The 27260-nt window shown below is 42.1% G+C and overlaps 1 protein-coding gene across 1 annotated transcript in view; it reads left to right on the forward strand.

The window, feature by feature from the left end:
- The window catches only part of LOC111874944 (discoidin domain-containing receptor 2), a gene marked incomplete at its 5' end in the record, with an annotated part of 144583 nt that overhangs the window by 73090 nt on the left and 44233 nt on the right, over window positions 1–27260 (forward strand). Inside the window, 3 exon segments of the mRNA XM_023870829.2 lie at window positions 14804–14914; window positions 15757–16278; window positions 24826–24995. Coding sequence (XP_023726597.2) covers window positions 14804–14914; window positions 15757–16278; window positions 24826–24995 — 803 coding nt within the window.

Raw genomic sequence — 27260 nt, forward strand, 5'->3', positions numbered from 1 at the left:
CGGGATTAAGCAATGACAAAATTGAAGCAGTTGAAATTTGTATTAGTGAAGTTATGCACAGAAACTACTCTATAAATAGCATATAAACATTTGTTCTTATTTCTTATAGGCATCACCACAGACATTCGAACATTTGAAGGATGATATACATTATAACTTACTGCCAATATTCCTTGTATGTTTTTCATATAAAATCCAAGAACTTGCGGCCATTTCTTAACATTAAACCACCCAAATGCAATCTTGTTAGTCCCTTCCGTGACTGGATGAAATGAACACAGAATCCTTCTCAGGAGGTCAGATGTTGCGTGTTAGTTACGTTTAGGAACCACGTGGTGTATCCCTCCGCCGTGTAGACTCTCACATAGGTTCGCCATCATATATTTCGCCTTCCCTTCTACTACCTCATTAAATATTAATTCTCATTTCATGTGAAAAAAGCAACATTACTTCGAAAGAGGAGAAATACATCTCCCCCTGCTTCTGAAAGTGTATCTCAGAATGGAGTAAGATCTGTTCTCTTCTGCCGAGCCATCATTCTCTCTGTACACATTCACAATACATTTGCTTTAGTCACTATTTACAATTCTTGATAACTTTACTCCCTGCCCTCTTCGTGTATCTTCCATTTGCTGACACGTTAAAAACATGGAAGTTCCCTCTGTCGAAATATTCCATTGGAAATAACCTTGTGAACGAAGAATAGGCATATAAGGGAGTGAAAAGTTGGCAGCATTGCTGTTGTCCCATCTAGAAAGTTAACAGAGTTCGAGAGTGAAATCTGTAATGGTTCAAACTTTTTAAAATGGGAAGGATTACTGTAGTTCTTGAATTTTAATGTACTAGTAGACCCTATGCATTGTTGACAAGGATTACCAAAAAAATAAAACTTGTTAAGACAGGTATTTTATATGTTGGCTTCCCTTACTATGCCTTGTCACAGAAATAAAACGTTTTCCTCTTATTTTATTTTGTTTGTTTTCCAAGTGTTTTTTGACTTACAGTTTGTGCAGTAAAGAAAATTGTTTGCGAGCTTGAAAGGATTCATTAGCCTTCGCGTGTTAAATTTTTGTTTTAATTTCCTACATTCATCACTAAGAAACATGGCGCTTGCGTGAACAAAAAATTAATATAAACACTGTGCAATAATGAAGTTTTTAAGAAAATTTCAAAGAGAAAATAGAAATTTCATTAAAATTCTTTCTCATACAAAAACTAAATTATTTAAGAAAAATATGTTTGTATTATATTTACCACGAAAATATTCTGTGATATGCAAATCAGGGTTCAGAGATTTCCGAACGTGCGTAAGTCACTCACATGCAGGGAAAAAAAAACTTCACCTGTCATTGTTTTTTTAATATTTCTGTGTATGAAGTATACATTAAATTGCCAGCTCAATAAAATGCTTCACATGCCATGATTATATATTATATATATCACTGAACTGTGAAAGTTAATTACACCTTTACATCTGCTTTAAAAAAAAATACATTCTCTTAGTACAAAGTGATGGCATATCAGTGGGCACGGATGCAAAATAAATACAACGGTCTCCCTATTTCGTTCTGTCGTGCACGGTTAATATTATGGTCCCCTACAGTAACGCACAGTATTCTCATTTCAGTGAGCCGTGATGGGTTAATTTATGGTTCTTTCTTGTAGCAGTACTATTCTAGACTCCTGAGTTAGACCAAAGGTTAGGTAGTATGGGATTTGTGGTGAACAAAGTGGCACTTGGTAGGATTTATCCGGGTGCTTCGGTTTCCTCCGCCAATTTTCATTCCACCTGCTTCTCCATATTCACCAATCGTTTGGAGCTGATACAGTAGCCCCACAGGTGGCCTGTTTATCAATTAAATTCAATCTCAAATCCCTCCCCACCAAAGAATTAAAAAATAATGCTCTAGGCTTGTATTCTAAAGATGCGAGGTAACACTAACCAACACTGAACCTCTGACTCTTCCGTGTTCTGCGGAATTGAATTCGTTAGTTTCAGTTAAAGCACCACATAGCCCATACGTTTATGATGAAGTGAACTTCAGCATCTATGTGAAAATTCAATGTAGAGATACTCCACACATAAACGCAAATCATCCGGTATATTTTGTAGCTTTGTTTTGTGTGCGGAATTCAATTTCGATGTATCCTCCCCCCCCCCCCCGCTCACCACCCCCTTCGTGCACTTTCTGCTTCTTATCAACAGCAACACCTCTTTCTCNCCCGCTCTCAAGCGACGTTGTTCACATTCTCTGTATGTACACAACAGACTGCCATGTTCATCTGTGTTACGTTCGGTGTCTCTACCAATTTCTGTGATTGCTTCTTCCGATCAAAGGATGACTGGAACATGATTTTAGTTGAGACATGGCCGCGCCATAGCTCAAGCGGTTAGTAGCTGGCTTTCCACCGCAGCGGCCCGGGTTCGATCCCGGGTCTGATCAAGTGGGATTTGTGGTGGACAAAGTGGCGCTGGGGCAGGTTTTCTCCGAGTACTTCGGTTTCCCCTGCCAATCTTCATTCCACCAATTGCTCCACAATCACTCTCACCTATCATCTGGGGCTGGTACAATAGGCCAGAAGTGGCTGCAGTACAAGGGACTTAGTCCCACCCCACTAGCAATAAGAAAATAGTTGAGACTTGGATCTTTGTATATTAAAGTTCCTATTGCAGGTTAGTTTCGACCGATTCTGTGGTCTAGCGGTCAGAGTTCCCTGCTCAAGTTCCAGAGGTCCCGGGTTCGATTCCCGGCGATACCAGATTTTCTTAGAAGCAATGTGTCTGGAATGGGGTCCACTCAGCCTCGTGAGGATAATTGAGCAGATACTTGAATGGAAAAGTAGCGGCTCCGAAGTAGAAAACAGAGATTAACGGCCGTGGGGATCGGTTGCGCTAACCATGTGACACCCTCTATCCGCTAAAGTTGGCACTAACTTCGTCGAATAACGGCGGTCGCTCGGTCGGTATAGTTCGCTTGCGGACTACAGGCCACGGAGTTTCTTATTGCAAGTTAGTTTAACAGTGAATGTACAGTACGTCATGATGCCGAAAATGCTGCAACATGTAGCATACATTTAACATGTATATATAAATATAAAAGTGTGTTGAGAGAAACAGTACAATTAAAGCAACAGGATTTTTCAATTTAAGATTAGATCACGCGTTATTCATGAGTTCTGTACTAAATTTATTTCCTATGTAATTTATGTTTAGCCGATCCAGTGGCCGCGCGGTCTAAGGCATGTCTTCGCCCGCTCAAACACTAGGATCGTGGGTTCGAATGCAGTTCGAGACATGGATGTTTGTCTGCTTTCGTTCTGCTTTGCTGTTGTAGCCTCCTTGCGACGGTCTGATCACCCCATCCGGATGTCTATAAGATTCAAATTTCATAATTCATTAATTCAAAATGGACACAGCCAAAGAGCCTAATCCGTGAAGATAGAAGAATAAGAAAAAGAACTTAGGTTTACCGTTTCTTTCAAGACAGCGGTTTAAAGAAGTGTCATCTTCATTTACTATAGATTATTCAAGAACAAGAAGCCAAAACGAATTCTATTTCTATATCCAGTGAATTTCTTTGCTAAATTTGTTCTTTCCAACATCGTTCTCCTCGACATTTCACAGAATTGCTAGCCGAAGTAACTGTTTAAGTAATTTATTTTCAGTATACCAACTAGAGTAAGGAGCTTTGTATATTTAATAACTGTGAGGAACACCGGATGTACATGGCGCATATATCCTTTTTGCCGAAACTGTTGATCCTTAATCAGCTTGGCCTCGGGACTAATGAATTTATAGTTTAGCTGTGCCTGTCTTCTGGCTACCTACCGTACCCCGCGTTCCAGGTTGTTATATGTTATAATAAAGAGCTTACTGCTGGGGAATGATTCCCTCACTTGCTTTCTATCTGTAAGACAGCGTATCTCTCCGCTGTAACTATTGTCGGTTTCGAACAAGAAGGATGTTAGCTGACTGCGCACTGCATCTAGCGAGACAGCCGCGTGATTGCGATGTTGTCAGCTCTTCAGCTTGAACTTGACCAATCTGTTATCGACATCACATAGATCAGAATTGTACTACTACGACGTGGCAACATTTTCGCAGTTTCACAGTTGTATTCTTCTCGTTTAATAGTACTAAACAGTTCATAAGTTTGCAGTTTCTCTGTGGAAGATCTGACGCTTAGGCTCTTGTTACAATTAAAAAGAAAACAGTTTTTTAAGGGCATCTAGTTTCTTTTTTCAATTTTGTCCAGACCGACTCTGAGTCCGCCCATCCTCCTGAACGATGGGTATATGGACTCTTTTCTGGGGGTAAAACGGTCAGGGCGTGAAGCTCACCGCCTCTATGTAATACATAGATTAATAATGGTGGAGCAATATCTCTTCTCCCCATATGTTTTTATGGCGTGGTGTTTAATAAATTTAGCACAGGGACAAATTTGCTTACTATAGAAGCTTCTGAAACGTTTTATTTCACAAGACTATATTTATTAAGTTGCCGATTACATTGGCCACGCAGTCTAGTTAGTTAGTTAGTTATTTAGAGAGGGTGGGTATCCCCATGCACCGCGACCAGTTTGATCTATTGTGCTTCCCTCTATGATATTCTACCAGTCTCTTTACCCTACCGATAAATGGTACGTACCATCAGTCCCGCCGAGCAAGCGAGTTCGGCCACTTGCTTAGCGGTGTCTATAATGCTTCCCCCCATCTATCAGAGGCCTTAGAGACTATTGTTGGGCGGGAAACGTCCTGGAATTTGGCTCAGTGATCCCCTTTGGGGATATGAGGTTCTTTTACGTGCCGTAAAGTTACGACACGGGACACACAGCTTAAAATCCCTCCCGGAGGACTTGTTCCCTGAATTTTTCCGCCCTTAAAAATTCGACGAACTCCGCCGGGTATTTGAACCCGCGTACCACGGGTCATGAGGTGGGAACGTTACCTCTATAGACTACGGAGGCCGCTGGCCACGCAGTCTAAGGCATGAACCTTCTTTGCCCGCTCGAACGCTGGGTTCGTGTGTTCGAATCCCACTCGAGGTATGGATGTCTGTATGCTTTTATTCTGTTTTCGTGTTGTTCTGTGTGTAGGTAGCGGCTTTGCGACGGGCTGATCCCCCGTCAAAGGAGTCATACTGACTGAGTGTAGGATTAAGGAACTGAAAAAGCTACCAAGGCCCACAAGGGCTGTAGAGCCATAGATATTTATTAAATTACGAAAACCGTGAGAGAATACATCAAGTAGTGGCAATGAAAATATACTAATACCGACATTTTGAATCCTTACTCTCACATAAGAAGCCAGTCTATCTCCTTCCTCATCTAATCTCAGCATAGCAGCAAAACAGGAGAGAGGAAACATGGCTTCATTAACGAGTTCTCTCTCGCCCCCACTTTGTTTTTATTAACTACTGATGCAGGACCTGATATTGTTCTTGTGGTACTGAGCTTCTCTCCCTTGTTTCATCCATTTTTTGTTTGAAAAGTTGGGGCAACAGGGGAGGTTCTCTTTTCTCTTGTTCCTCCTGTTCCGTAAACCTTACTAGTCTATTTTTTAAGGAGGTTATTTTACGTTTTCGCTATTGAAAACCGCTACACGACAGTAGACTAAGCTAAGACAAAAGTAATTATTGTAGCTGAAGTCGGCTGGAATTGGAAAATGAACCCATACCTCCGCAACTAGAGAGGATTTTGTATTTAATTTGGGGAAATTCTGTCTGTCCACAACTACACAGGCATAAAGCAGTTGTGGACATGGGAACACTGAAAATATAATAAAAACAGTTATTATAAAGTTTTGTTAAATGTTATAATAGAGGTAGTTGCAGCAGTTTTTCTTTTTGGCCCTTTCACAAAGGAAAGTGGCAAAATTGAGCCTGTTAGCTTTACCATGTTTGTCTACCCATCCACATGCGGGTGACAACTTTAGAACCACTCAACAAAGTTTCTTGATATTTTATAATGGTGATTTTTATTGTTAAAACAGTGACGAATTCCAGTTTTGGTTAAAATCGGACAACAATAATGGCAACTTCAGTTGCAGTTACAGTTCATATCTGGAGCTTTTTTTCTCCCTTGGCACTACAGCCCCAGTGGGCCTAGACCTACTTCCATGAACTTCTCCGCTCACTTCGGTTTTTCTAGATCTTGCACATTCGGTAGGACTCCTTGGGCGGGTGATCAGCTCGTCGCAAGGCCTGTACCTGTACACAAACACAGAAAAACGCACACACAAACTAAACATCCATGCCCCGAGTGGGATTCGAACCCACGATCCCGGTTTCCGAGCCAGCGAAGACAGTATATGCCTTAGACCGCTCGGCTACCGTGACCGGCCATCTGGAGGTTAAGTATCTAAATATTTATCGGAGTGAAAAAAAAATGTTTCGAATAAAAGTTGTACAGGTGAATAACATTCCCATTTTATCTCAAAGTAGAACTTTTTTTTTTCAGAAGTGTTACGATTTACGTTCTAATTAAACAATAATTGTCAGGCGTGTTAGTATTGTTAAACTATGCATGTATTTTCTACTTGTCATTAGTAACAATGCAGTGAAACATAGGCGTGACTGTAGCCTCACTGTGCACTTTTCTTTTCGAAACCAAACTCTGGCTTGTCGAGTTGGATAGTGGACTGACATTGGAGCAAATAAACAGTAGTCGCTTATACCAGATTCTTCCCGCCTTATCGATAATCATTTTATCATAACCTTATGCATTAAAAATGAGCCGGGATAGCTCAGCTGGTATAGGGAAAGGCTACCGCTGGACGGCCGGGGTTCGATTCCCGGCAGGGGCAAGAAATTTTTCTCTACTCCATTGCGTCAAGAGCGGCTCTGAGGTTCACCCCGTCTCCTACCCAACTGGTACCAGAGGCTGTTGCCCCGGGGATAAAGCGGGCGTGGAGTAAAGCTTACCGCTCACCTCCATCTAGTGCAGAGGTCAAGAATTGTGGAGCTATACCTCCACTCCCTCATATGTCTTAATTAATAAAGCACAGGGACAACTTTACTTCTTTTATCTTGTGTATTAAAATGTAAAGGTTACTGCCCTTTTTGATATGTCACCAGTCAGTCTGATAAGCAGGCTATTCACCAACGTTTCGAAGGTACCTACCACCTCCATCATCAAAGTATAAGAACTCTTCTTCTGATAGTTCGGTGACTATCTGCCAGACTGTACGGCATTACATCCAAGATGTGCTTTATTTTCTTGTTTCCTTTATTAGGCGTTTGTTTGTTTGCTTTAAAATCTCACATAGAAAATCGTTTGCTTTCTGAGTGAGAAGCACTGTAACACCTTCGCACTCATTATCGATCAATCGATTAATCTGTCACCAAGATTTCTTGTAGTATCATACGTAATTTTTGGCACGTATGAATGGTTGAAGTCTGTATGTCTGTGTGGAAAGGTAATGTAAGTTTCATCTAAATAATTCTGGCCGATATGCGTCATATTATATTGCAGTTTTCGCCACAAGCGGGAGCCATTTGAAATTGACAGTAGAGTGTGTGGTTTACAGGTTATTTGATTGGCTTCGTTCTACTGACGTCAAGTTCTATTTTGAGGTTAATGCTTGTATTAAATTGTGGAATAGTGAAAACGGGGGATTCGATAGGGTCAATCGTGAGGCTGTGAGGTGGGCTGAGGTACGGCTGTTCCGATATCACTGTATCTCTGTCATTCGAATTATGGACTTGCACAGTTTACGAACAGCGTTATATAAAGTGGAGCTTTTCCATAATGAGTTCTATAACAACGTTGCGTTTTGATGGAGGACTTTCTTTGAAGAAGAAAACTACGCACCTTGACGTCATATTTTCTTCCAGACATAAGTGCGTCGAGTACAGCGTTACCAAATAAAACTTTTCGAGTTACATTTTCATATTCCATAAGATGTTTTATTTTATTTTTTCTAGTTTCAAAATTATAGGCCACGGAATCTCCGACAATAATTTAGAATCACCCTGTATTAACCTAAGATTCTGGTACAGCAAATTACACATTATGGTTGTCTTATTAATAAAAAATTAATGTAATTTATAACAGTCAAACATGTCTCATTTTAAGATTATTTAGGAAATATCTGTACAAATCCTAACCAGTTTAGGCACGCAGGAGTCTTTGTTTTCTTGTTGGCATGTGGAAGGTAGTTTACAAAAATTTTACGTACGTGACCCCTGGGCGTTCCAGGCGCAATGTACATACCTTCCTAAGGGTAACATCACCAAGCAACAAGGGATTCCACGCGATGCTGTATCTGCACCTCAGGGCATTAGGGGTGGGTGGGTAATATATATACCTGAGATGGAGGGAGGGGCAACTGCGCGTCATGTCATATCCAGCATTCTTCACTCTGGGGTTAAATATGCAGCAGCAGAAAGCATGAGTGAATAGCGGCGAAAGAGTTGAAAAGAATTGAGACTGACGTGCACTGCGCACTCTGCAGGATATATGCTGTTAGATGTTCTACGGGGGAGGAAGGGGAGTTTGTGCAGGGGAAAGAGGTATGTCATGAATTTGTTAACAACAAAGGTGCATGAATACCATTGATATTAGAGATGGTTGCTGGGTTCGGATGTGGGGCTGGGTACGTACAGGAGGGTTCTCTTTCGTTTTTTTTTTCCTATCGTGCTAGGTGAATGTTGTATGGAAAATTGCAAGTGTTATGACCGGAATGGTGGGCAGTGCATTCCCAAACTACAGCACAGCGGTTCAGGCATGCTATTCTGGAATGTAACCCAATCTACTACCGTTGCTATTGTTTTTAGGTGCGCTGGCAGGTATTTGCGTCTCGTTACGGTGTTCCTGCTAGGAGACCAGTGGAAGGAACATTTAATCGATTAGGAATTCGTTGTTTTACTGCAATAAGATTCAGATTCCTGATAAGACCGAAACTGCGGAATAAAGGCGCTGCTGTAAAGTTCTTACGGAGATGAATATGAAGATTGCAATCCCCTTGGACGTGACACCGTGTAGTATAGTAGAAAGATTGATATTAAAGATGAATTATCTCTGTGCTTAATTACACACCACACGATGAAGATATAACAATTCTCCGACGTTTCGGGTGAACGTAGTTTGGAGATATGGTAAGCAAGTGACAAGCAAAAAGCAAACAGCGGCTTCTAGCTCGCTGTTTTTGTAGCTTTTTCGATGTTGAATGTGGAGTAAGATGTAAAAGTTTGTGACGTTGGTACTCGTACATTAGTACAAATATTATGTTTCTGGACATTATCCATTGTCTCGTCTTTATCTAAAAACCGTCCTATTTATTTTTCAAGACACAACGTTTCGGAGACTGGATTCTGTCTCCGGAGATAGGGACTAGCTCTATTGATTTGGCCCAACTGAGTAGGTTTAACCTGAAGACGGAGACAGATACCAGTGTCCGAAACGTTATGTTTTGAAAAATAAATAGGACGGTTTTTAAATAATGACAAGACAATGGATAATGTCCAGAAACATAATATTTGCATGAAGATGGAAGCAGTACGTTCCTCCTAAACTTCATGGAACCTTTGCAGAACTGCATGACGTCACATACAGGAGACAGTACTGCTCATAATCACCCGCTCTGAGACCGTCATATCCAGAGCTTCAATTCTCTTTGAGTCGGTAAGACATCGGAAGCATACAATCCCAGCCGCTGACTTCACTTTAAAGGCGACATGCTTCTAGCTCTTATGTGTTTTCTGATTTGACTTCTGAGTTTTGTCAGGAGACTCTGAACTTAGATGGAAGTTATAAAAGGCGGGTCAACAAACATGGCTTGAATTTGGAAATGTTTCCTGTCGTAACTTCTTTAAGGACGAAAGATTTTGCCTTTTGAGTCACCGTACATTAGTAACTCGTGCGCAGAAATCGGCGCATTGAAAGTATGTAAACATTTGGCATTCTCAACCCGAAATAATTCTTACCAGAACTTTTTTAAGCGTATTGTTAGTAACTGTGCAATGAACATGTGACTGAGAAGTGCTCTGAATTAATAATCTATCTTTCTGTCTGTCTGTCCATTTATCTGTTTATGACTGTACCGCCATTTTGTTGGACTTTGGCCGCTTTTTTATTTCCTTAATATTTTACACAGTCGGTAGGACTCCTTGGACGGGAGATTAGCCCACCGCAAGGCCTCTGCACACTGAACGGCACAAACAGAATAAATGCAAAGAGACCTCCATGCCTTGAGTGGGATTCGAACCCACGATCCCAGTGTTTTAGGGGGCGAAGACAGTCCATGCCTTTGACAGTGATGCCATTGTAATCGGTCTGAACTAATAATGTTGGTAAATATCAATATTAAGCGCCACAAATTAATGTTCAAGAATTTATTCCATTTAGCATATCCGTTCTGAATAAACTAATAATTGCTCAGATAGTAAATCGAAGGGCCATTATCGTGATCACGAGACTCAGCTGATAGACCTGTCTCCTGAGCCAGATGAATGCTGCGCACACCTTCAAACCCGTTGTCTTTAATCGTCATACCATCCGACAATATACGTTGGAAATACTGACAGAGTTGTCAATGAACCAGCGAAAGTACGAGTAAATCCATACTGTTGGTTACGAATAATATATACGAGGGTTGGAACGTTAATAATGGCAACTATTTATTTACAACTGACACAAAATAGATGCATGTTTCGAAGTTTTACTGTCCTTCAGTGTAGTCACCAGCATTGTGCACAACCCGTTGCCAGCGAAGTGGAAGTCGTAGGATACCTTTAGCAGCGCCTGTTGTGTTGATAGTTCGAATGGAGCGGTCTACTGCCTGGAGAATCTCTGGAACAGTTCTGAAGCGAATGCCACGACGTGGTTCCTTCATCTTAGGAATCAAGTCGAAGTCACAAGAGCTTAAGTCTGGGGAGTATGGTGGATGGTACAGCACTTCCCAGCCCCATCGATCGAACAAATCAGCCACAGCTTGCGCTGCATGCGGCCGAGCATTGTCCTGCAAAATGATGGGTGGGTTCTGCAGAAAGTGTCGCCGCTTCTTTCTCAAAGCTGGTCGCAGGTTGTGTTCCAAAAATGAACAGTAATACTGAGCATTGACGGTCTGCTGTCGGGAAACGGTATGCGTAAGGATAACACTACCACAGTCGTACACGAGAATCACCATAACTTTCACATTGCTGGGGTTCTGACGAACTTTTGATTTTCGTGGTGACCCGTAATGACGCCATTCGTTCGATTGGCATTTTATTTGTGGCTCGTACGATTTGGCCCATATCTCATCCAGCGTAATGATACGACGTAAGAAAGCCTCTCCTTCGCGCTCATAGCGCTCCAAGTGGTTACGAGCAGCGTCGTATTGTAGCCATTTCTGCATTTTCGTCAAATCATGCGGAACCCATCGTGATGCATATTTTCTCATGCCCAGGTGTTCCTTCAGAATGTGAAGCACAGCCGTATGCGCTAATCCTGTCTCTCGGGCCAGCTCACGAATCGTATGGCGTCGATCACTCTCCAGTAACGCGGAAACTTCTTCTTCACTGACACTAGGACGACCTGGCCGACGCATGTCTGCCATATTTTGGGGTCCCTCGTTGAAGGCTTTTACCCACCTTGCCACTGTTCTGTAAGGCAATGCATATTCCCCGCAAGCCTCTTGAAGACCTTGATGACACTGTCGTGCTGTACGGCCTCTGGCATATTCAAGCTTTATCCAACTCCGTTGTTCCTGTTTCGAAAACATCGTGACAATACTATATTAGACCGCAAGCTAACACGAGGCTCTGTTCTTCTCGTCACTGCGCATGCGCTGATGTGGGAAGGGAGAGTCCATTTGTTCTGAGGCAAGGTAGGTATGTAACTAACGTGTGGTATAAGCGACAGTATTTGGTTCCGTTGCAGCAGTGTTGCCACTATTAAAGTTCCAAACCTCGGAATTTATTGTGTACAGAGTTATTCTTGAAGGCAGAATGTTGGATAAAACTTTGTGTTAAATTGGCAATATGTCTTCATAATGTACGTTATAAAAAAAACGCTGTAAAAATTCTTGCTTCACTTACCGCATAAGGTTGTGTGATGCGATGCTAAGAAGGTATCAGTCAGTGTAGTGCATAACTTGAGAGACCGAAAGTCAAAGTCAAAGTCAAAATCATAGTTTCTTTGAGACCGGCGGTTTACCGTCAATCAGATCGTCTTGGCGTCACGCCCCTAGAGGTTCTCAACCAGATATCTTTTTCAACTCAACGCTTACGGTAATAGCCCTTATGTAACATCCCCTCTGGCGAGAAGATGGGTTTGTCTCTTATGAATATTCTTGGCCTTTCGTCAAGTATACGTATCTCACTTGTAGCATGTTATCGGAAATTCTACCTTCTGCACCATACACAAGTCCTCTGTGAGTACAGGCTTTGCCGAGCAGATCATGCCTATCTTACGTATCTCATTCCACAACGACAGCTTAGTCGAAAGCTTCTCCTCAGCCAAGTTTAAGGATTCAGTTCGTACCTCACAGGAAGCACCGGTTAATGCTGTTTAAGGAAGCTTTCACTGTGTACTGTGAGAACCATACGAAACCCACAATTACACTCTGTGGGCAGAATGCAGAAGCAAGAGGTGTACATAGTAAGTACAAATTCCCAGCAGCAATATTAGAACCGGACACACAGAATCACTGTGTACTTCCATATGAATGAAAGCATCAGAACCTAATCGCTGTTTGCATGGAGCCTTAATTACGAATATTGAGAAAAGCCCTTGAACTCTGCAACAAAGGAGCGTTGTTCGGGCCGCCCCAGTTGGATTTACCATGAGCTGTCTGCCTTGATTTCGGGCGATGTTTGCGTAACGTCATCTCAGGCTAGAAGCACAACGAGCAAACGCAGACGCGGACAGCAGAAAAGCGACAAGTCAAACATCACAGTGGCAGCTTCTAAACGCTTCTTCCTTCATCCTTCTGCTATATTCTTGTCCTCCTTTCTTCCAACTAAACAGGAGTTTGAGCGAGCGATCAGGAAGTCGAAAAGACGTGTCAACAAGCCTACTGACAGCCTCGTGAATCGTGACGGCTTTTAGCGATGGAAGTCAAGGCGAATAGGAGTGGAACGAGTGTGAATGAGGACAGATTTTGGTCAAGTGAATGTGTGAAGATGAGATATGGAGACAGGCGAGATGGTCCAAACATAGCGCTTCAGTAAAGCAAGAGTGTATCATAGCCACTGAAAAAAATTCCTCTCCCATTTGTGGCTTGAAATGGTACACATTGAATTCCCGATGAACTGTGTGAAAAGTCGTACGTACATACGAGCCTGATTTACTCTCATTCGGAATAGGATTGTCTTCTGACTATGACACACTGTACTTTCGTAGGTCATTAAAATATTTGGGAGGAACTTGCTATCTCTTATCTTCAGAGTATACTTCTCTTCTACGCCGAAGAAACGAAACTAATCGTATCATAACCCAGAAGACCACGAATTTAATTATTTAATTTTCATAGCTGATGAAATCTGAGATTACATCCTTCTGCATAACTTAACCGCTGTCAGTTGAGCAGAGGCTGTTATGAAGCCAATTCACAGCCCGTTATCATTTTACGGCACACTTCTGCTTTTCGCGTTATATCAGTCTCTCTCCTCTCTCATCATTCCTTCTCCCGTACGCTTCTGTGTTCTAGTTTTGCATTTTAATCACTTGACGCCTTTTCCTCCTATTTCCCCTCCCTTTCTTCTACTTCATTATCATCGTCCGTACTTACGTTCTATTAAGCTGTCCAGACTCATGCACCAGCAAATTATGTTCACGTTGTGCCCCTTTCCATGTTTTTCTCTTTCCAGTTTTGTACATCTCTTAGATCCAGTTTTTCTATCTGCTTCACATTAATTCGTACCATATTTTGGTGGAGGGGATTGCAAGCCATGTCTTTTTCCCCTCCAAATGTAGATTGTCTGAGTAACCGTACACTCTAACAGTTGTAAGATTTGGCACACACGTAATTGTGGATTCCCCGAACCGGCTGTCAGTTCCTTTACACACTGTCACGATTTCGGGGTGACTTAGGACGGGGTATGGATTGGTGAATGGATTTATTGACCACTTATACACATCAATTGAAGCGCCACCACTAATCTCCACACTTTATAATATATCACTGCTGCAAACACCAAGTCTTCACCAGCCTTCCGTGTCTTCACTAGATGTTTCCTAGTAACGACTTCTAACAGTAGTTTCTTCAACTCCCAGCGCTCAGGTCCTTCCTGTCCGGCGAATATGCTGCAAGTGAACTTTCTCAATTCCAGCTCAGCCGGCCTGGAGTCCTCGTTATATAGCCTCGGGGCAGATCCAACAGAAAACATCTCTTTCAACAGTTTTCCTATCGTTGTTATGGGTGGGTTTCCAAGCGATAACCCGGATTTTGTTGTCGTGTTTCCCTGCCGCTACCGAGCAACGCATGTTTCTTCTAGCTGTCGTTGCATAGTAACGGCTATGCACGCTACAATACGTATAATAATTTCTTCTAAAAGGATAAATTTCAAAATTGGAGGGAAGACGAAATAAAACATGTTTACAAGCAAATCACTGTAAAAAGAAGCCTATGGTAATCTATGAAATATGTTTTCCACATATCCCAGCCGAGTTTTGAACAAGGTACACCTGAATATAAGTCTAGATCATTACTACTATATTGACCTTGTTGATGGTAATTTCGTTTGTTCATGTTTGCAGCCACAAAAGTGTTCTGCTTTTGTTCCAGAAACCAGACAACGGTTTGTAGAAGAGCTTAGATAACTGGTTTACAAAATTACGCTCTCTTAAAACTCATAGTTGTTCATCGCCTTATGTTTCAGATGTTGCTCACGGAAACTTCTCGACGGAGACGCCGCCGTCTCAGGACGCCCCGGTCCAGAGCGACGTGTACGTCGAGAAGAAGCATGCCACCAGCCAGGGCGACTTGCCAGGTGCGTGGCCGACTGACACGACACAGTACTACTGTTCATGCATCGCCCCCAGGGAAGCGTATATTACGAGAATGTTTGTAGAGAGTCACGTATTTATTTTCGTGACTAATAATAACGGGGTTTTGATTGGATGCTTGGATTTCTTCATCGTTCCTTTACAATCACTCATAACCACAAGAAATTATAATAAATGACAACAAATCTCCTGCTTAATTCTGATCAGATCTCTCTCTATTCTGATCTGAACCACGACTGACTCATTCTGATCTGAACGGCCTCTTATACAGCGTATCGGTATCAACGGAAAAGCCTGTTGATTCCAGAGCGACGTTTTGGTTTCCAAAAATCTATCTCCGTGGGAAAATCTTTCATTTTCATATCCCACGGAACGTGTTCCACAAGGAGTTCAAGTTACATTACAGTTAATACGTCAACAGCTTGTGAGGCTGAAGTGTTGGTATTACTGATGGGAGTGATGTATAAAGTATGACATTGAGATCTCAGGTAGCATGACATACATGCCAAGTTTCATAAAGATCGGTTCAGGTATTCAAAAGTTGTTAGAGGAGGGATACACAAGCACACGCACAGAATAAGGTGATATAATAAGCCCAGTTTTATTTTTATTTTCAAAAAAGAAAAGGAAAGTTGGCTAAAAACAGATTATTTCTTAATACATGTTATAAAAAGTAAAAGTTCCTTGTGCTTTGTCTTTTGCGCCTTCCGACTTCATATACACACGAAACATCAGGCTGTAATCACCCTCACTGTTCTCAGTACTTGTGCTGTGCCAGTCTCTTTTGCTCTTTATCACTAATCTCTTCGTCTTCTGGGAATTACAGTTTCGACAGCAAGGGAAGAAGATCACACTTACATGGCCGTCATAATCGGCGTCCTTATGGCCGTCATTTTGCTACTGGCCGTCGCTATTTACTTGATCGTCTCGCGGCATCGTCAGAGGAAGTGTTTCGCTAGCCCGCTGGCCTCAAAGCCTGCACTTCCAGGCTCTAACAACCATCAGCATATTCCTCCCGGCAGCGGCTGTGGTACCGCGGAGAAAGGCACCACGATGGGTTCCTACAGTATCAAGGAAGTGGATGACAACTATAACCAATCAACACGTTGTGGGGGTGGAGTGCCTCCAGGGGTAGGAACTATGGTCTCCACGACTATGTCGACGCTACCGCCGCCCCCAGGGACGGATACAACGAGCAGTATGTTGCTCATGGACCATGTTATTGACATCAAGCTCGACGATTACCAGGAGCCATACCAAGCTCTCAAGTACGCCCCCTACTATTCCTACAGCACCGTCGTCATGGAGATGAAGGACATGCTAAACAAGTGCTCCGCGACCCAGTCAGGTATGTGCTTTATTGTTATGAGTTGTTTTGAGGCCAGTCCTGTACCCATAGGCAGCGGTTCCCATACTTCGCGATACCACGGCCCAACTCTCTGCCGTTCATCACAGAGTGTAGTTCTTCACGTGGTCGCAGGCCCCTGTCAGAAACCAAGTAGCTCTACAACCACCCTACACCTTCAGTATAGGCCATAAACTGTTATTCACAAGCACAAAATTGTCTGAAAATGTTTCCTTGGCTGCAGGCACGCTTTTCGAAAGCACATGTGTTAAATCCAAGAGCCGGGATAGCTCAGTCGGTACAGCAACTGGCTATGGGCTGGACGGAGTTCGATTCCCGGTAGAGTCAGAATTCTCTCTTCTCCACGTCGTCCAGACCGGCTCTGGTGTCCACCCAATCTCCTATCCAATGGGTACCGGGAGCTCTTTTCCCGATGATGAAGCGGCCGGGACGTGAAATTGACAACTCACCTTCAGCTAGTAACGAGGCAAAGAAAATGTGGATCTATACATCCACTCCCCCGTAAGCCTTCATGGTGCAGTGCTTAATTAGTTAAACTCAGGGACAACTTTACTTTTATCTTGTATTAAATCTTGTGAGCCGGGGCTCATCAGTCGGTATAACGACGGGCTACAGGCTGGATTCCCGAGTTCGATTCCCGGCAGCAGGCAAGAGATCTTTTTACTCTTCACCATAGTGCTCAGACAGGCTGTGGGACCAACCCAACCTCCAATCCAGTGGACACTGAGATATCTTTCCAGAGTGTAAAGCGGCCGGCCATGCAGCATGAAGATGAGTGCCGGGATAATTCCTTAATTAGGCCACGACTGTTTCCTCCCAAATCCATTCAGTTCATAATTCAGCAATTATCGTCTTTAACGTTGCGTCTCTGTGCAACTCGAGTGTCACGAATGGAGTTTGGAGAGTCCACTTACATGGGAGGAACAGCTTCTGGTTCCATTTATGTAGTGCAGTACGTAGTTGTTGTTTGGGTTGCATTTTAAATGACACGCCCTGTACTTGTGTGAAGTTAGTTTAAATTCTTGATCGATACCTTTATGAATAAGCATTGCGTCTTTAGAAACTGCGTGAAAATGACGTTAGCTGCTTTTGGGAATGGGAAAGTCATATGACGACTTCCATTCAGGTCATCGAGCAGCGTCTAATTACCAAAGTGGAATATCTTGTTCCGTTCACGTGGTGGAACGTCTCGTAATGGAGCATCGACAAACAGGGAGACACAACAAGTTCCATTACAGTATTTTATCAAGCGTATATCTGGATGTTAGGTTCAGTTGCGTCATCGCAGGCTTGTTTACCTACGTTCCTTATCTTAACAGATCTCATGACTACATCTTGCGTTACAAGTTTCGATAAGAGAAGTTTATTATCCATCAGTCTATCCCTACCCTTGTTACAACAAAAAGTCTTCCATCCTCCCAGACAACTGAACACCTTGTTAAAGAAATTACAGACTGACTTCATAATCATTTTTATAAATCAGAACGTCAACTATTTACAAGTTGTAACTTAGGTTCATTTACATATGTATATACATTCTATAGTTCTTCTTGTTTTGTTTTGTTTAATAGTTTCTGGATGCCAATTAAAACTGTGTAATAGGTTTCCGTCATAATGCCATGCTGCTATTAATATCTGAATATAAGAAAATATTTAAAAAAATCGGTTATTGTCTATACATAATCGATACCTGACAGATTTTTGTAATTCAAATTAATCTCTTTGATTTTATCTTTGCCTCTTGTTAATCGTGTATTTTACATGCATCAAATGTTTTCATAATGAATAAATTTAATTTAGAGACTCTGTAGTGTGTTGTTACAGCGTGTATGCAATTGTGCGTCATTAATAGTGTTCTGTCAGTCACGCTGTCATATATAGTGGCGGGGTTGCTGTTTCCTGCTGCTGCAAGTGTTATTAGAATCCGTTCCCTGCCATAATCAAGGTACTAGTGCAGTATTCCGATCCAGAAAACCCAAATTAACCGCTGTGGGGCTTCGTTGCGCTGACCACGTGACATCCTCTATACGCTAAAGTTGGTACTAACTTCGCCGACAAGCGGCGGTCGCTCGGTCGGTATAGCTCGCTTGCGGAATAAAACCACGGAGTTTTCTTTTTAGTTTTTTAGTACAGTATAAGCAGAACTGTAGTGCAGGCGGGGCGATCGGGCGTGGCGCCGTTCTAAAAGCAGTGGTGTCAGAAGTGAATAAATTATAGTTTCTTTCATCTGTGACCTGATTTTAGGTCGAAGTTTAATGTTAGCCTATATATGTTTTGTGACCTCTCTGTCGTTCAGTTCTTACTTACTTACTTACTTACTCATGGAGTTGAGTCCTTCTTGAGGACCAGCCAATTCTGCAGCTATCAAAGAATTTACCAGAATTTTAAGGAACCAGAAGGTTCATTACCGTGTTTACAAGAGCCCTCCACTGGTCCCTATCTTGAGCCAGATCAATCAAATCAATACCACCCCCATCCCCCCTCTCTAAGATCCATTTTAATATTATCCACCCACCTACGCCTTGGTCTTCCCAGTGGTTTCCTTCCTTCTGGCTTTCCCACCAATATCCTATATACATTGCTCTTCTCCCCTATTCGTGTTACATGCCCTGCCCACCTCACCCTCCTTGACTTTATCACTATAATTTTACTTGGAGAAGAGTACAAGTTATGAAGCTCCTCATTATGCAGTTTTCTCCAACCTCCTGTCACTTCATCTCTCCTCGGTCAAAATATTCTCCTCAACACCCTGTTCTCAAAAGCCCTCAGTCTGTGTTCCTCCCTTAATGCCAGAGACCGAGTTTCACACCTATACCGAACCACAGTCAAGATTATAATTTGTCGTTCAGTTCTCATTTAAAAATAAGAAATTGCCATTAAGTAAAAAAAAGACATTTTCTTTGTCCCGGAACTGCTTTCCAGACCGGCCCGCAAATTTGTTCTTAAAACCAGACACCTGTTTGTATTTGTAAACACGTTCTTTAGGCGCAATACCATCTCTGGGGAACACCTGCTGGAAGTCCCCACTCTACTCTTCGTGCACCTGAACCAATCAGAGAACTGTTTATGTACGTAGATGGGGCGGCTAGAATCTTATATCACACGTATCTTGATGTAGACTAAGATAGTTCCTGAAATGTCTGCCATTTTTAAGATTTTATTCAGTTTAGCCTCTCTGAAAGCTCTGAATTCTATGATGCTTTATATTAGAATAAAAAGGCAAAGTCCCTGCCTTTATTTAATTAAGTACTATGCCTTGAAAGCGTATGGGGAGTTGATGTATAGAACCACGTTCTCTTGACGTCGGTACTAGTTGCAGGTGAATGGTCAGCTTCACTCTCCAACCGTTTTACCCCCGGGGAAATAGCCCCCGGTACCCATTGGATAGGAGGCTGGGTGGGCCCCAGAGCCGGTCTGGATGACATGGGGAATAGAAAATTCTTGACCCTACTGGGACTCAAATTCCGAACCTTCGTCCGTCCAGGCCGTAGCTAAAATATTCCAGTTGTTAAAATCTGTCTGTAATAAACTGGTGCTTTGCACAAAAACAAACGTGCATCCCCGCACACAGTAGCACAGAAAAACGAAATAGATTTTCTTTCCAACCTACTTTTCTCAAGTCTGATGTTTTTCGATGTAACTGAACAGAAGCTACTGTTAAGCCTTCTGGGATGTCACATCGTGTAATCCGATAGATGTTCACCGAAGTTTCGAAGGAGCGAACTGCTTTCATCTTCATGATCGGAGATTTGACCAACAATTAATGAGCAAGAATGTACTCACTGTAAGGCTTTTCCTATGAATTTTGTACCATAAGGTATTTTCTGCCGCGATAAATCGACCGAGTGGCGGAGCGCTGCTCAAGTTATCTGCGCATGAAACAACGTACTTAGGACATCAACGACTATACAGAGTGTATCACAACTTAACAGGAAAAATTCAGGAACGGACTCCTCATACAGAGAGAAGAAAAAAAGTTTACGACAACATGGGTCCGGAAATGCATATAATTACAGAGTAGTAATTGTGTTTGCACGCCACTGAAAAGAACTGACAGAGGAAAATTTATCAGGAAGTAATCACAGGTGACGTCATGATGATCATAGAGGTGTCCTCCCAGTGTAAGGTCGACCCACCAATAGAAAGGCTGTCCTCCCAGTGAAAGGCCGACACACCGATAGAAAGGACTCATGTCGCCAATTCTTTTCAGTGGCGTGCAGACACAATTACTACTCTGTAATTATATGCATTTCCGGACCCATGTTGTCGTAAACTTTTTTTCTTCTCTCTACATGAGGAGTCCGTTCCTGAAGTTTTGCAGTTGACTTGTGATACACTCTGTATACGGGATAAGACTCTTGTGGGTTGTAGCATTGTGCAATATAAATTGCGGATTCAGTCATCCATCCTGAAGACGGATGCAGGATACTCTTTTAAGTCTTTGGTATCCACCTACAAGGCAGAACCCACACCACGGAAGACAACAGTTTCGGTGCATACCGCCATGATAACCTGGAAACTTACCTTGTATGAGATCCAGATTTAAATTTAAATAATTATTTTCTGGGTAACAATACTGGGTGATCTAGGAGGTATTAACAATGTCATCATCATCATCGTCATCTGTTGCTCCTTTAGGAGCATAGGGCTGATGCGAAATTTCTCCATTTTGTTCTTTCGTTTGTCAACATTTTCACCTCTCTCCAGGTCTCTACTTTTTCACATATTTTCTCTTCTACAGAGTCCCTATGTTCCACAGGCCAGTTCTCGTCCTCCGTTTCATGCCAATGGCTCTCAAAAATTTATCTGGACGTAACTTCACTTCAGTTTCTTTGATGATAATAATAATCTAAGGTGTGTAGATCATCAGTCTATAGCACCCGATCTTGGTGATGGGGCTGCCATCTAAGCTTCCAGGCAGCCTGATTTTTCTGTTGGGGTTATCTCCCTTAGCTTTCGAAGATCTCCCTTTCCCACAAGGCAGTGGTCTCCCTCTTCATTATCCCCCAGAGAGAGTGGGGTGCCTTTATACAATCTTCGCCTAACCCTGGCTAGGGGCCCTCACAAGGTACTATCTACCGAGCCAGCTGAACCCAGGATTTTTTTTAAAGAGGTGTTACTCCTCTATCACTCCCCATTTTGTCCTGGCTTGTGACAGGCAGAGCCTGGCCTCCCAAAAATCGGCCCACTTTGGCTGGGTTTATTACCAAAGTGCTGTCTCGGTATATAGTCCTGGTGTATGTAAACGTCAAGTAAAATACAGTTTTAACGTTTAAAACTTCTCTAGGTATAATTAGAATGACCAAGTCAAGGAGGATGAGGTGGACAGGGCATGTAGCACGAATGGGAGAGATGAATGCATATATAGGATATTGGTGGGAAAGCCAGGAAGAAGGAGACCACTGGGAAGACCACGGCGTAGATTGGTGGACAATATTAAAATGGATATTAAAGACAAAGGATGGGATGGTATGGATTTGATTGAACTGGCTCAGGATAGGGACCAGTGGAGGGTTCTTGTGAACACGGCAATGAACCTTCGGGTTCCATAAAATGCTGGAAAATTCTTGAATAGCTGCAAATTTGGCTTCTCCTCAAGAAGTGCTCAGCTCCATAAGTAGATAAGTAAGCAAAACTTTATATTCCTGAAACGTCCGAGTTTAACAGTCAGTATGTGTCGTTACGTTGGGGGCTATAAGATTCGTTGCACGAAGAAAGGAACGGAAATTTGAGCCAAATCAAATCTACTGGAATGTATATAGACACGAAATTATTCTTAAGCGCTCTTTAGAGGAAAGAATTTGGTGATAAAACTCTTCATTCTCTGTTACAGCATGAAGTATTTTGACAAGTCACTTAAATTGGCGTGAAGTTATTTACGCCGATCCTTCTGCATGACTAAGAAAAGAAGCTCTTTCAGTGGGTGTCACAGAGGACGGTGATATGATCAGGACAGTCGTGAATCTAATTTTAGACAGCAAAAGTAATAACATACCATGATTTATACGGATGTGATGGTACGTTTCGTTGGGAAGGTATAGTGTTCAAGGGTGGGAACAGCTGTTGCTCACGGTTTGACCAAACAAGTTTTTATAAAGAGACTACGACGACGACCACAATAAATCTACGTCTTTTTCTCTCTTTCAATCCTCTTTATCTCGCATCATTCTCCTCTCAGACGTCATTAATTCTATCTAGAGAAATTGGACCGCAACAGTTTAATTGCATCGCATTTGTAATGCAATATATGCCGAGTTATCTTGTTCTCGTATCAGCAGAGTTATTGTACAGGTAAAGGTAAAGCTGTCCCTGTGCTCAACGAATTAATCACTACCCCATGAAGGCGTATGGAGGAGTGGATGTATTGCTCCACATTTTCTTGGCCACAGCACTAGTAGGATGTGAGTGGTCAGTTTCACACTCCTTCCTCTCTACACCCGGGGATAGAGCCCCCGGTACCCATTTGATAAGAGGTTGGGCGGACCCCAGAGCCGGTCTAGACAATTTGGAATACAAAAAAATTTTGCCCCCACAAGGACTCGAACTCTGACTCCTAAGTCGTCCAGCCCATAGTCGCTATACGGACTACCCAATCCCGGCTCATCTTCGTTAGAACTTAACGAAATTGTCAAGTTGCCGTCTGTAATTCATGTTACGAAAGGGTTGCTTATTTGAATTAACCACATTTATCCCAGCCACCAAACTTTATAGGGTAATATAGTGAAACACTTCCTTAGTCTACAAAAACCCGGGTTTGAGATAACCCTAGAATGTGGTAATGCTCCGTGTGACCAGTGCTACTTATCAACGCAGGGAGTGCTGTGAAGCGGGGAGAAACGGAAGAAATTCAGAGAAAACCCTGATCCAGCCATTGTGGTCCTTTGCAAGCGGCGACTCGGAAGGGAGAGCCGAACGCCGCTCCGGCCGAGTCGGCCCAAAACACAACGTTTCGCTGTAGGGTCGTGTAGAAGACAGACTGCATATCGAAGACTGGCGCTCTTTTATTTTTGTGGTGTCATCAAATTTAACTTTCTTAATTGTTATCGGGTTTCAAGCGTCTGTAATAAAATCAGTTTCATATTACCTCATGTGTACTGGTAGGCTTTGGGGTCATCATCAACATAACATATGTCTGCGTGTTTTCATATCAAGGCTTACTTTTCACGCAGATAACATTAATATTAATATGTTCAATTCCCAATCTGTTCTTCCCCTAGGATGATAGTAAGAGAAATCCAGTGACCTCATCGGTACTTGAACCCGCGACCTTCCGAATTGTAGCATAGTGCCTCAACCAACTACGCTACCGCTCGCCCCCCTAGGATGATAGACAAAGTTTAAAACCCATAAAAATAAGTTAAAATTATAATTATTTTTTATTTTTTAAGCTTTACGTTTTTACTACTGATCACAGTGGCCGCACGATTTGAGGCATGAAATGTCTTCGCCTTCTCGAACACTGGGGTCGTGGGTTCGAATCCCACTCCAGGTATGGATGTCTGTCCGCGTTTCTTCTGTGTTGTGCTGTGTAGGTAGTAGTCTTGCGACAGGTCTGATCCCCCTTCCAAGGAGCCCTATCGCTGCCTATAAGATCTCAAGTTGAAGATTAATTCTGATTGGAACCGATCAGAGGACCTAATACGAAAGGTAGAAAAGTAAGAAGATATTTTTAATTAGTCACGGACATGCAAAGGTTACTGATCTGAATGGTAGCAAGCATTCCACGAATTTGATCTGACCTTAATTTAATGAGGAATATAATTAAGATTTGTTGAAGTCCATCTACGTTAAGAACCAGGTTACATCATGCTTTATGTAGACAGCCTTACTGAAGAGAAGTCTTGTTTCAATTTATCATCGGGGCACGAATGCCGAAGTACATTGAAAACATTGTAACTTTTAAACGATGACGTCACAGGCTACGTCACTAACCAGCGACGACTCACCCTCGTTCCTATAGGAAATGGAGTCTGCTTTCGCTCACCAATATTAGAACTTTGTCGCATTCACGATTGGTTTGGTAACTACTTCTAATTATGAAAAAAATCTCTTTGGCCTGTAGTCCTCAAGCGAACTCTACCGACTGAGCGACCGCCGCTTATCGGCGAAGTTAGTACAAAATTTTGAGTATAGAGGATGTCGCGTGGTCAGCGCACCGGATCCCCAAGGCCGTTAATCTCGGTTTTCTAGACCGGATTTAAAGTATGACATCAATTTAAAACGTAATTCCAACAAACCCTTTGTGGTTGGAAATAGAGCTTATGAACCCGGGCAAAAATTCTGTACCTAATACATTACTGAACAGAAAAGGTGTTGAAAATTAATTTTATACAAGAGAAATCCTGACGGATAGTCACCCGGATTTCCGTTGTAGTGCTTCGGAGAAAGCAGGGCTCTTTCGTATCAAATTTTCTTTTCAGGATGGTCAGTCATCAGTCTAGATCGAGGTTTGAGAAATGGCTTCTGACGAGGAGTTAGCCCAACATTTTTCGAATGTTGCAATATCTTATTTATTTTTTTGATCTACAGATGCATCATATGACTACGCCGTACCGGAAATGGGCACGATACCTCTACTGAGCCCAGAAAACACACTTCCTCTGCCTATGGTTGCTAGCGCTCCCAGTGACAAGGACAGTGTTTTCTCTAAGGGTTCTAGCTCCAAGGGAAGCAAGTCAGAAGATTCAAAAGGCAAGAAAGTAAGTCTGCTTTAACACAGAAATCATATATTTCTCATATTTACTACTTTTATTCATTAATAAGATAACGGTTGTATGATTCATTTTATGCAAACAATTTGTAATGAATTTCATGGTTTTCCATGGCCCTCCATAGACTTTTTGATATTATCCACCCACCTACATCTTGGTATTTCTGTTGGTCTCTTTCATTCTGGCGTTCCCACCAAAACCCTATATGCATTCAGCTTCCCCCCATTCATGCTAAATGCTCTGCCCATCTCATTCTTCATGACTTGGTCATTCTAGTTATACTTGGTGAAGAGTACAAGTTATGAAGCTCCTCATTATGCAGTTTTCCAGCCTCCTATCACTTAATCTCTCTTCGGTCCAAGTATTCTCCTCAGCACCCTGTTCTCGAACACCCTCAGTCTCTGTTCCTCCTTTAATGTCAGAGACCAAGTTTCACAACCATATAGAACCACAGGCAAAATAATACTTTAGTGTATTCTAATTTGTATAATTTTTAGGCAGCAGACAAGAATTTCTATATGTATAATGTAAACTCAGTCGTAAATGTAACACTTTATTGTATTTCTTGCTTCCTTCTTTGACACTACATGTTTCGACCGCAACCGGCCATCATCAGGTGTATTTTACTTCACGTAGCTGTCACACTGCACTCAATATTAACATTTAAACTCCAGATTTCCAATTGTTCATTGCTCTGTTGTCGATCGGCACCCGATATTCCAGAACTTGCCTTGTCGATTTTTATATTTAAAATCTTTATTAATATTCACACTTCGATTGGTTTAAAATTTTAAACCAAATCGACAAGGCAAGTTCTGGAATATCGGGTGCCGATTGACAACAGAGCAATGAACAATTGGAAATCTGGAGTTTAAATATTAATATTGAGTGCAGTATGACAGCTACGTGAAGTGAAATACACGTGATGATGGCCGGTTGCGGTCGAAACATGTAGTGTGAAAGAAGGGGGACAAGAAATACAATAAAGTGTTACATTTACGACGGAGTTTATATTGTACATATAGAAGTGTGGAATGTAACAAGATGCTTAAATATAATGTAGTAAGCAGACAAGAAGATAAAAGGTTCTGGACTGAATGGTAGCGAGCATTACCCGAATTCAGTTACCTCTCAGTTATTTCCTGAATCAAATTTTGATATGTTACTGCGAATCACAAATATTGTATCTGTGTCACATTTTCGAAGAATCTGTTGGCTACTTCCATATCATGATTTTGTCCTGCATTCTGGTGATGTGTAGTTACTCGTCGTTTTCTCTGCATATACTTCTAGACCAACATCCTTACTAGCATCAATTACCGTTTCTGTGTTTTTTTTAATGGTATCTGTGTTATCTCCCAGTAGATCCACATCATCAGCATAGCCCAGCAACTGACTTCCCTAAAAATATAATTTTTTTGTCCTTTGCATACTACGGCCTAGTAGAGAACACGCAGAAATATAATGACATTTGCGCACTCTTCTTACCAGCACGTAGTGTAGTCATGGGAAGAGGGTTTAGTTAACGTTCGAATCCTCATTAGCAGTTTTTGTTGATCCAGTAAAACCCAGTGGTTGTATAGGTAACAGCTGCTTTAACATAATAAAACTCTGCATTCTGCCCGCACAGTGTACCTGACTGTTCCCTATGGTTCACACATTAACAGTGACTGTTTCCCTAAACAGCATCAGCTGGGTGAGCTTTGCAGCGGAGACGTAACGTGTCTCCTGTGAAGTACGGACTGAATTTTTACATGTGATTTAGAAGAAAATTAATCCTTAAAGAGGCTATTCGTATGAATAATTCTATTAGCGGCTATTCCCTGCTTAAAACATAGGTACTTGGGTTATATCGTGGTATTGAGAAATCAGCCTTATCCCGGGTGCAGAACTTGTACTCTTTTTGTCTTACCCATAAATCTGTGTGACGCTTTCATCTGCAATTCAAAGTAAACAACTTATCGAATGTTCTGTATCGTTAAGCGTATTGAAGATTGATGTCACCTGTAGACTAAAGGCCATGTAGGCGGATTACATCTCTACCATCTCATCAGGTGGTCTCCCCGTCAAGTTTGTGGAGGGTAGCCGTAATTGCATGACCCTAGTTAGTTTCCATTTGAACCAGCTTTAACATAAACATATGAATTGTCTTAGTGATATTCATTAAGGCAGTACAATTAATTTCTCTCCCGGTATTATTAATGAATAACACAACCATCATAATGAAGACGAAAAGTAACAGCCGAGAGAAGT

This window comes from Cryptotermes secundus, unplaced genomic scaffold (genome assembly GCF_002891405.2).
Source record: "Cryptotermes secundus unplaced genomic scaffold, Csec_1.0 scaffold661, whole genome shotgun sequence".
NCBI lineage: Eukaryota > Metazoa > Arthropoda > Insecta > Blattodea > Kalotermitidae > Cryptotermes > Cryptotermes secundus.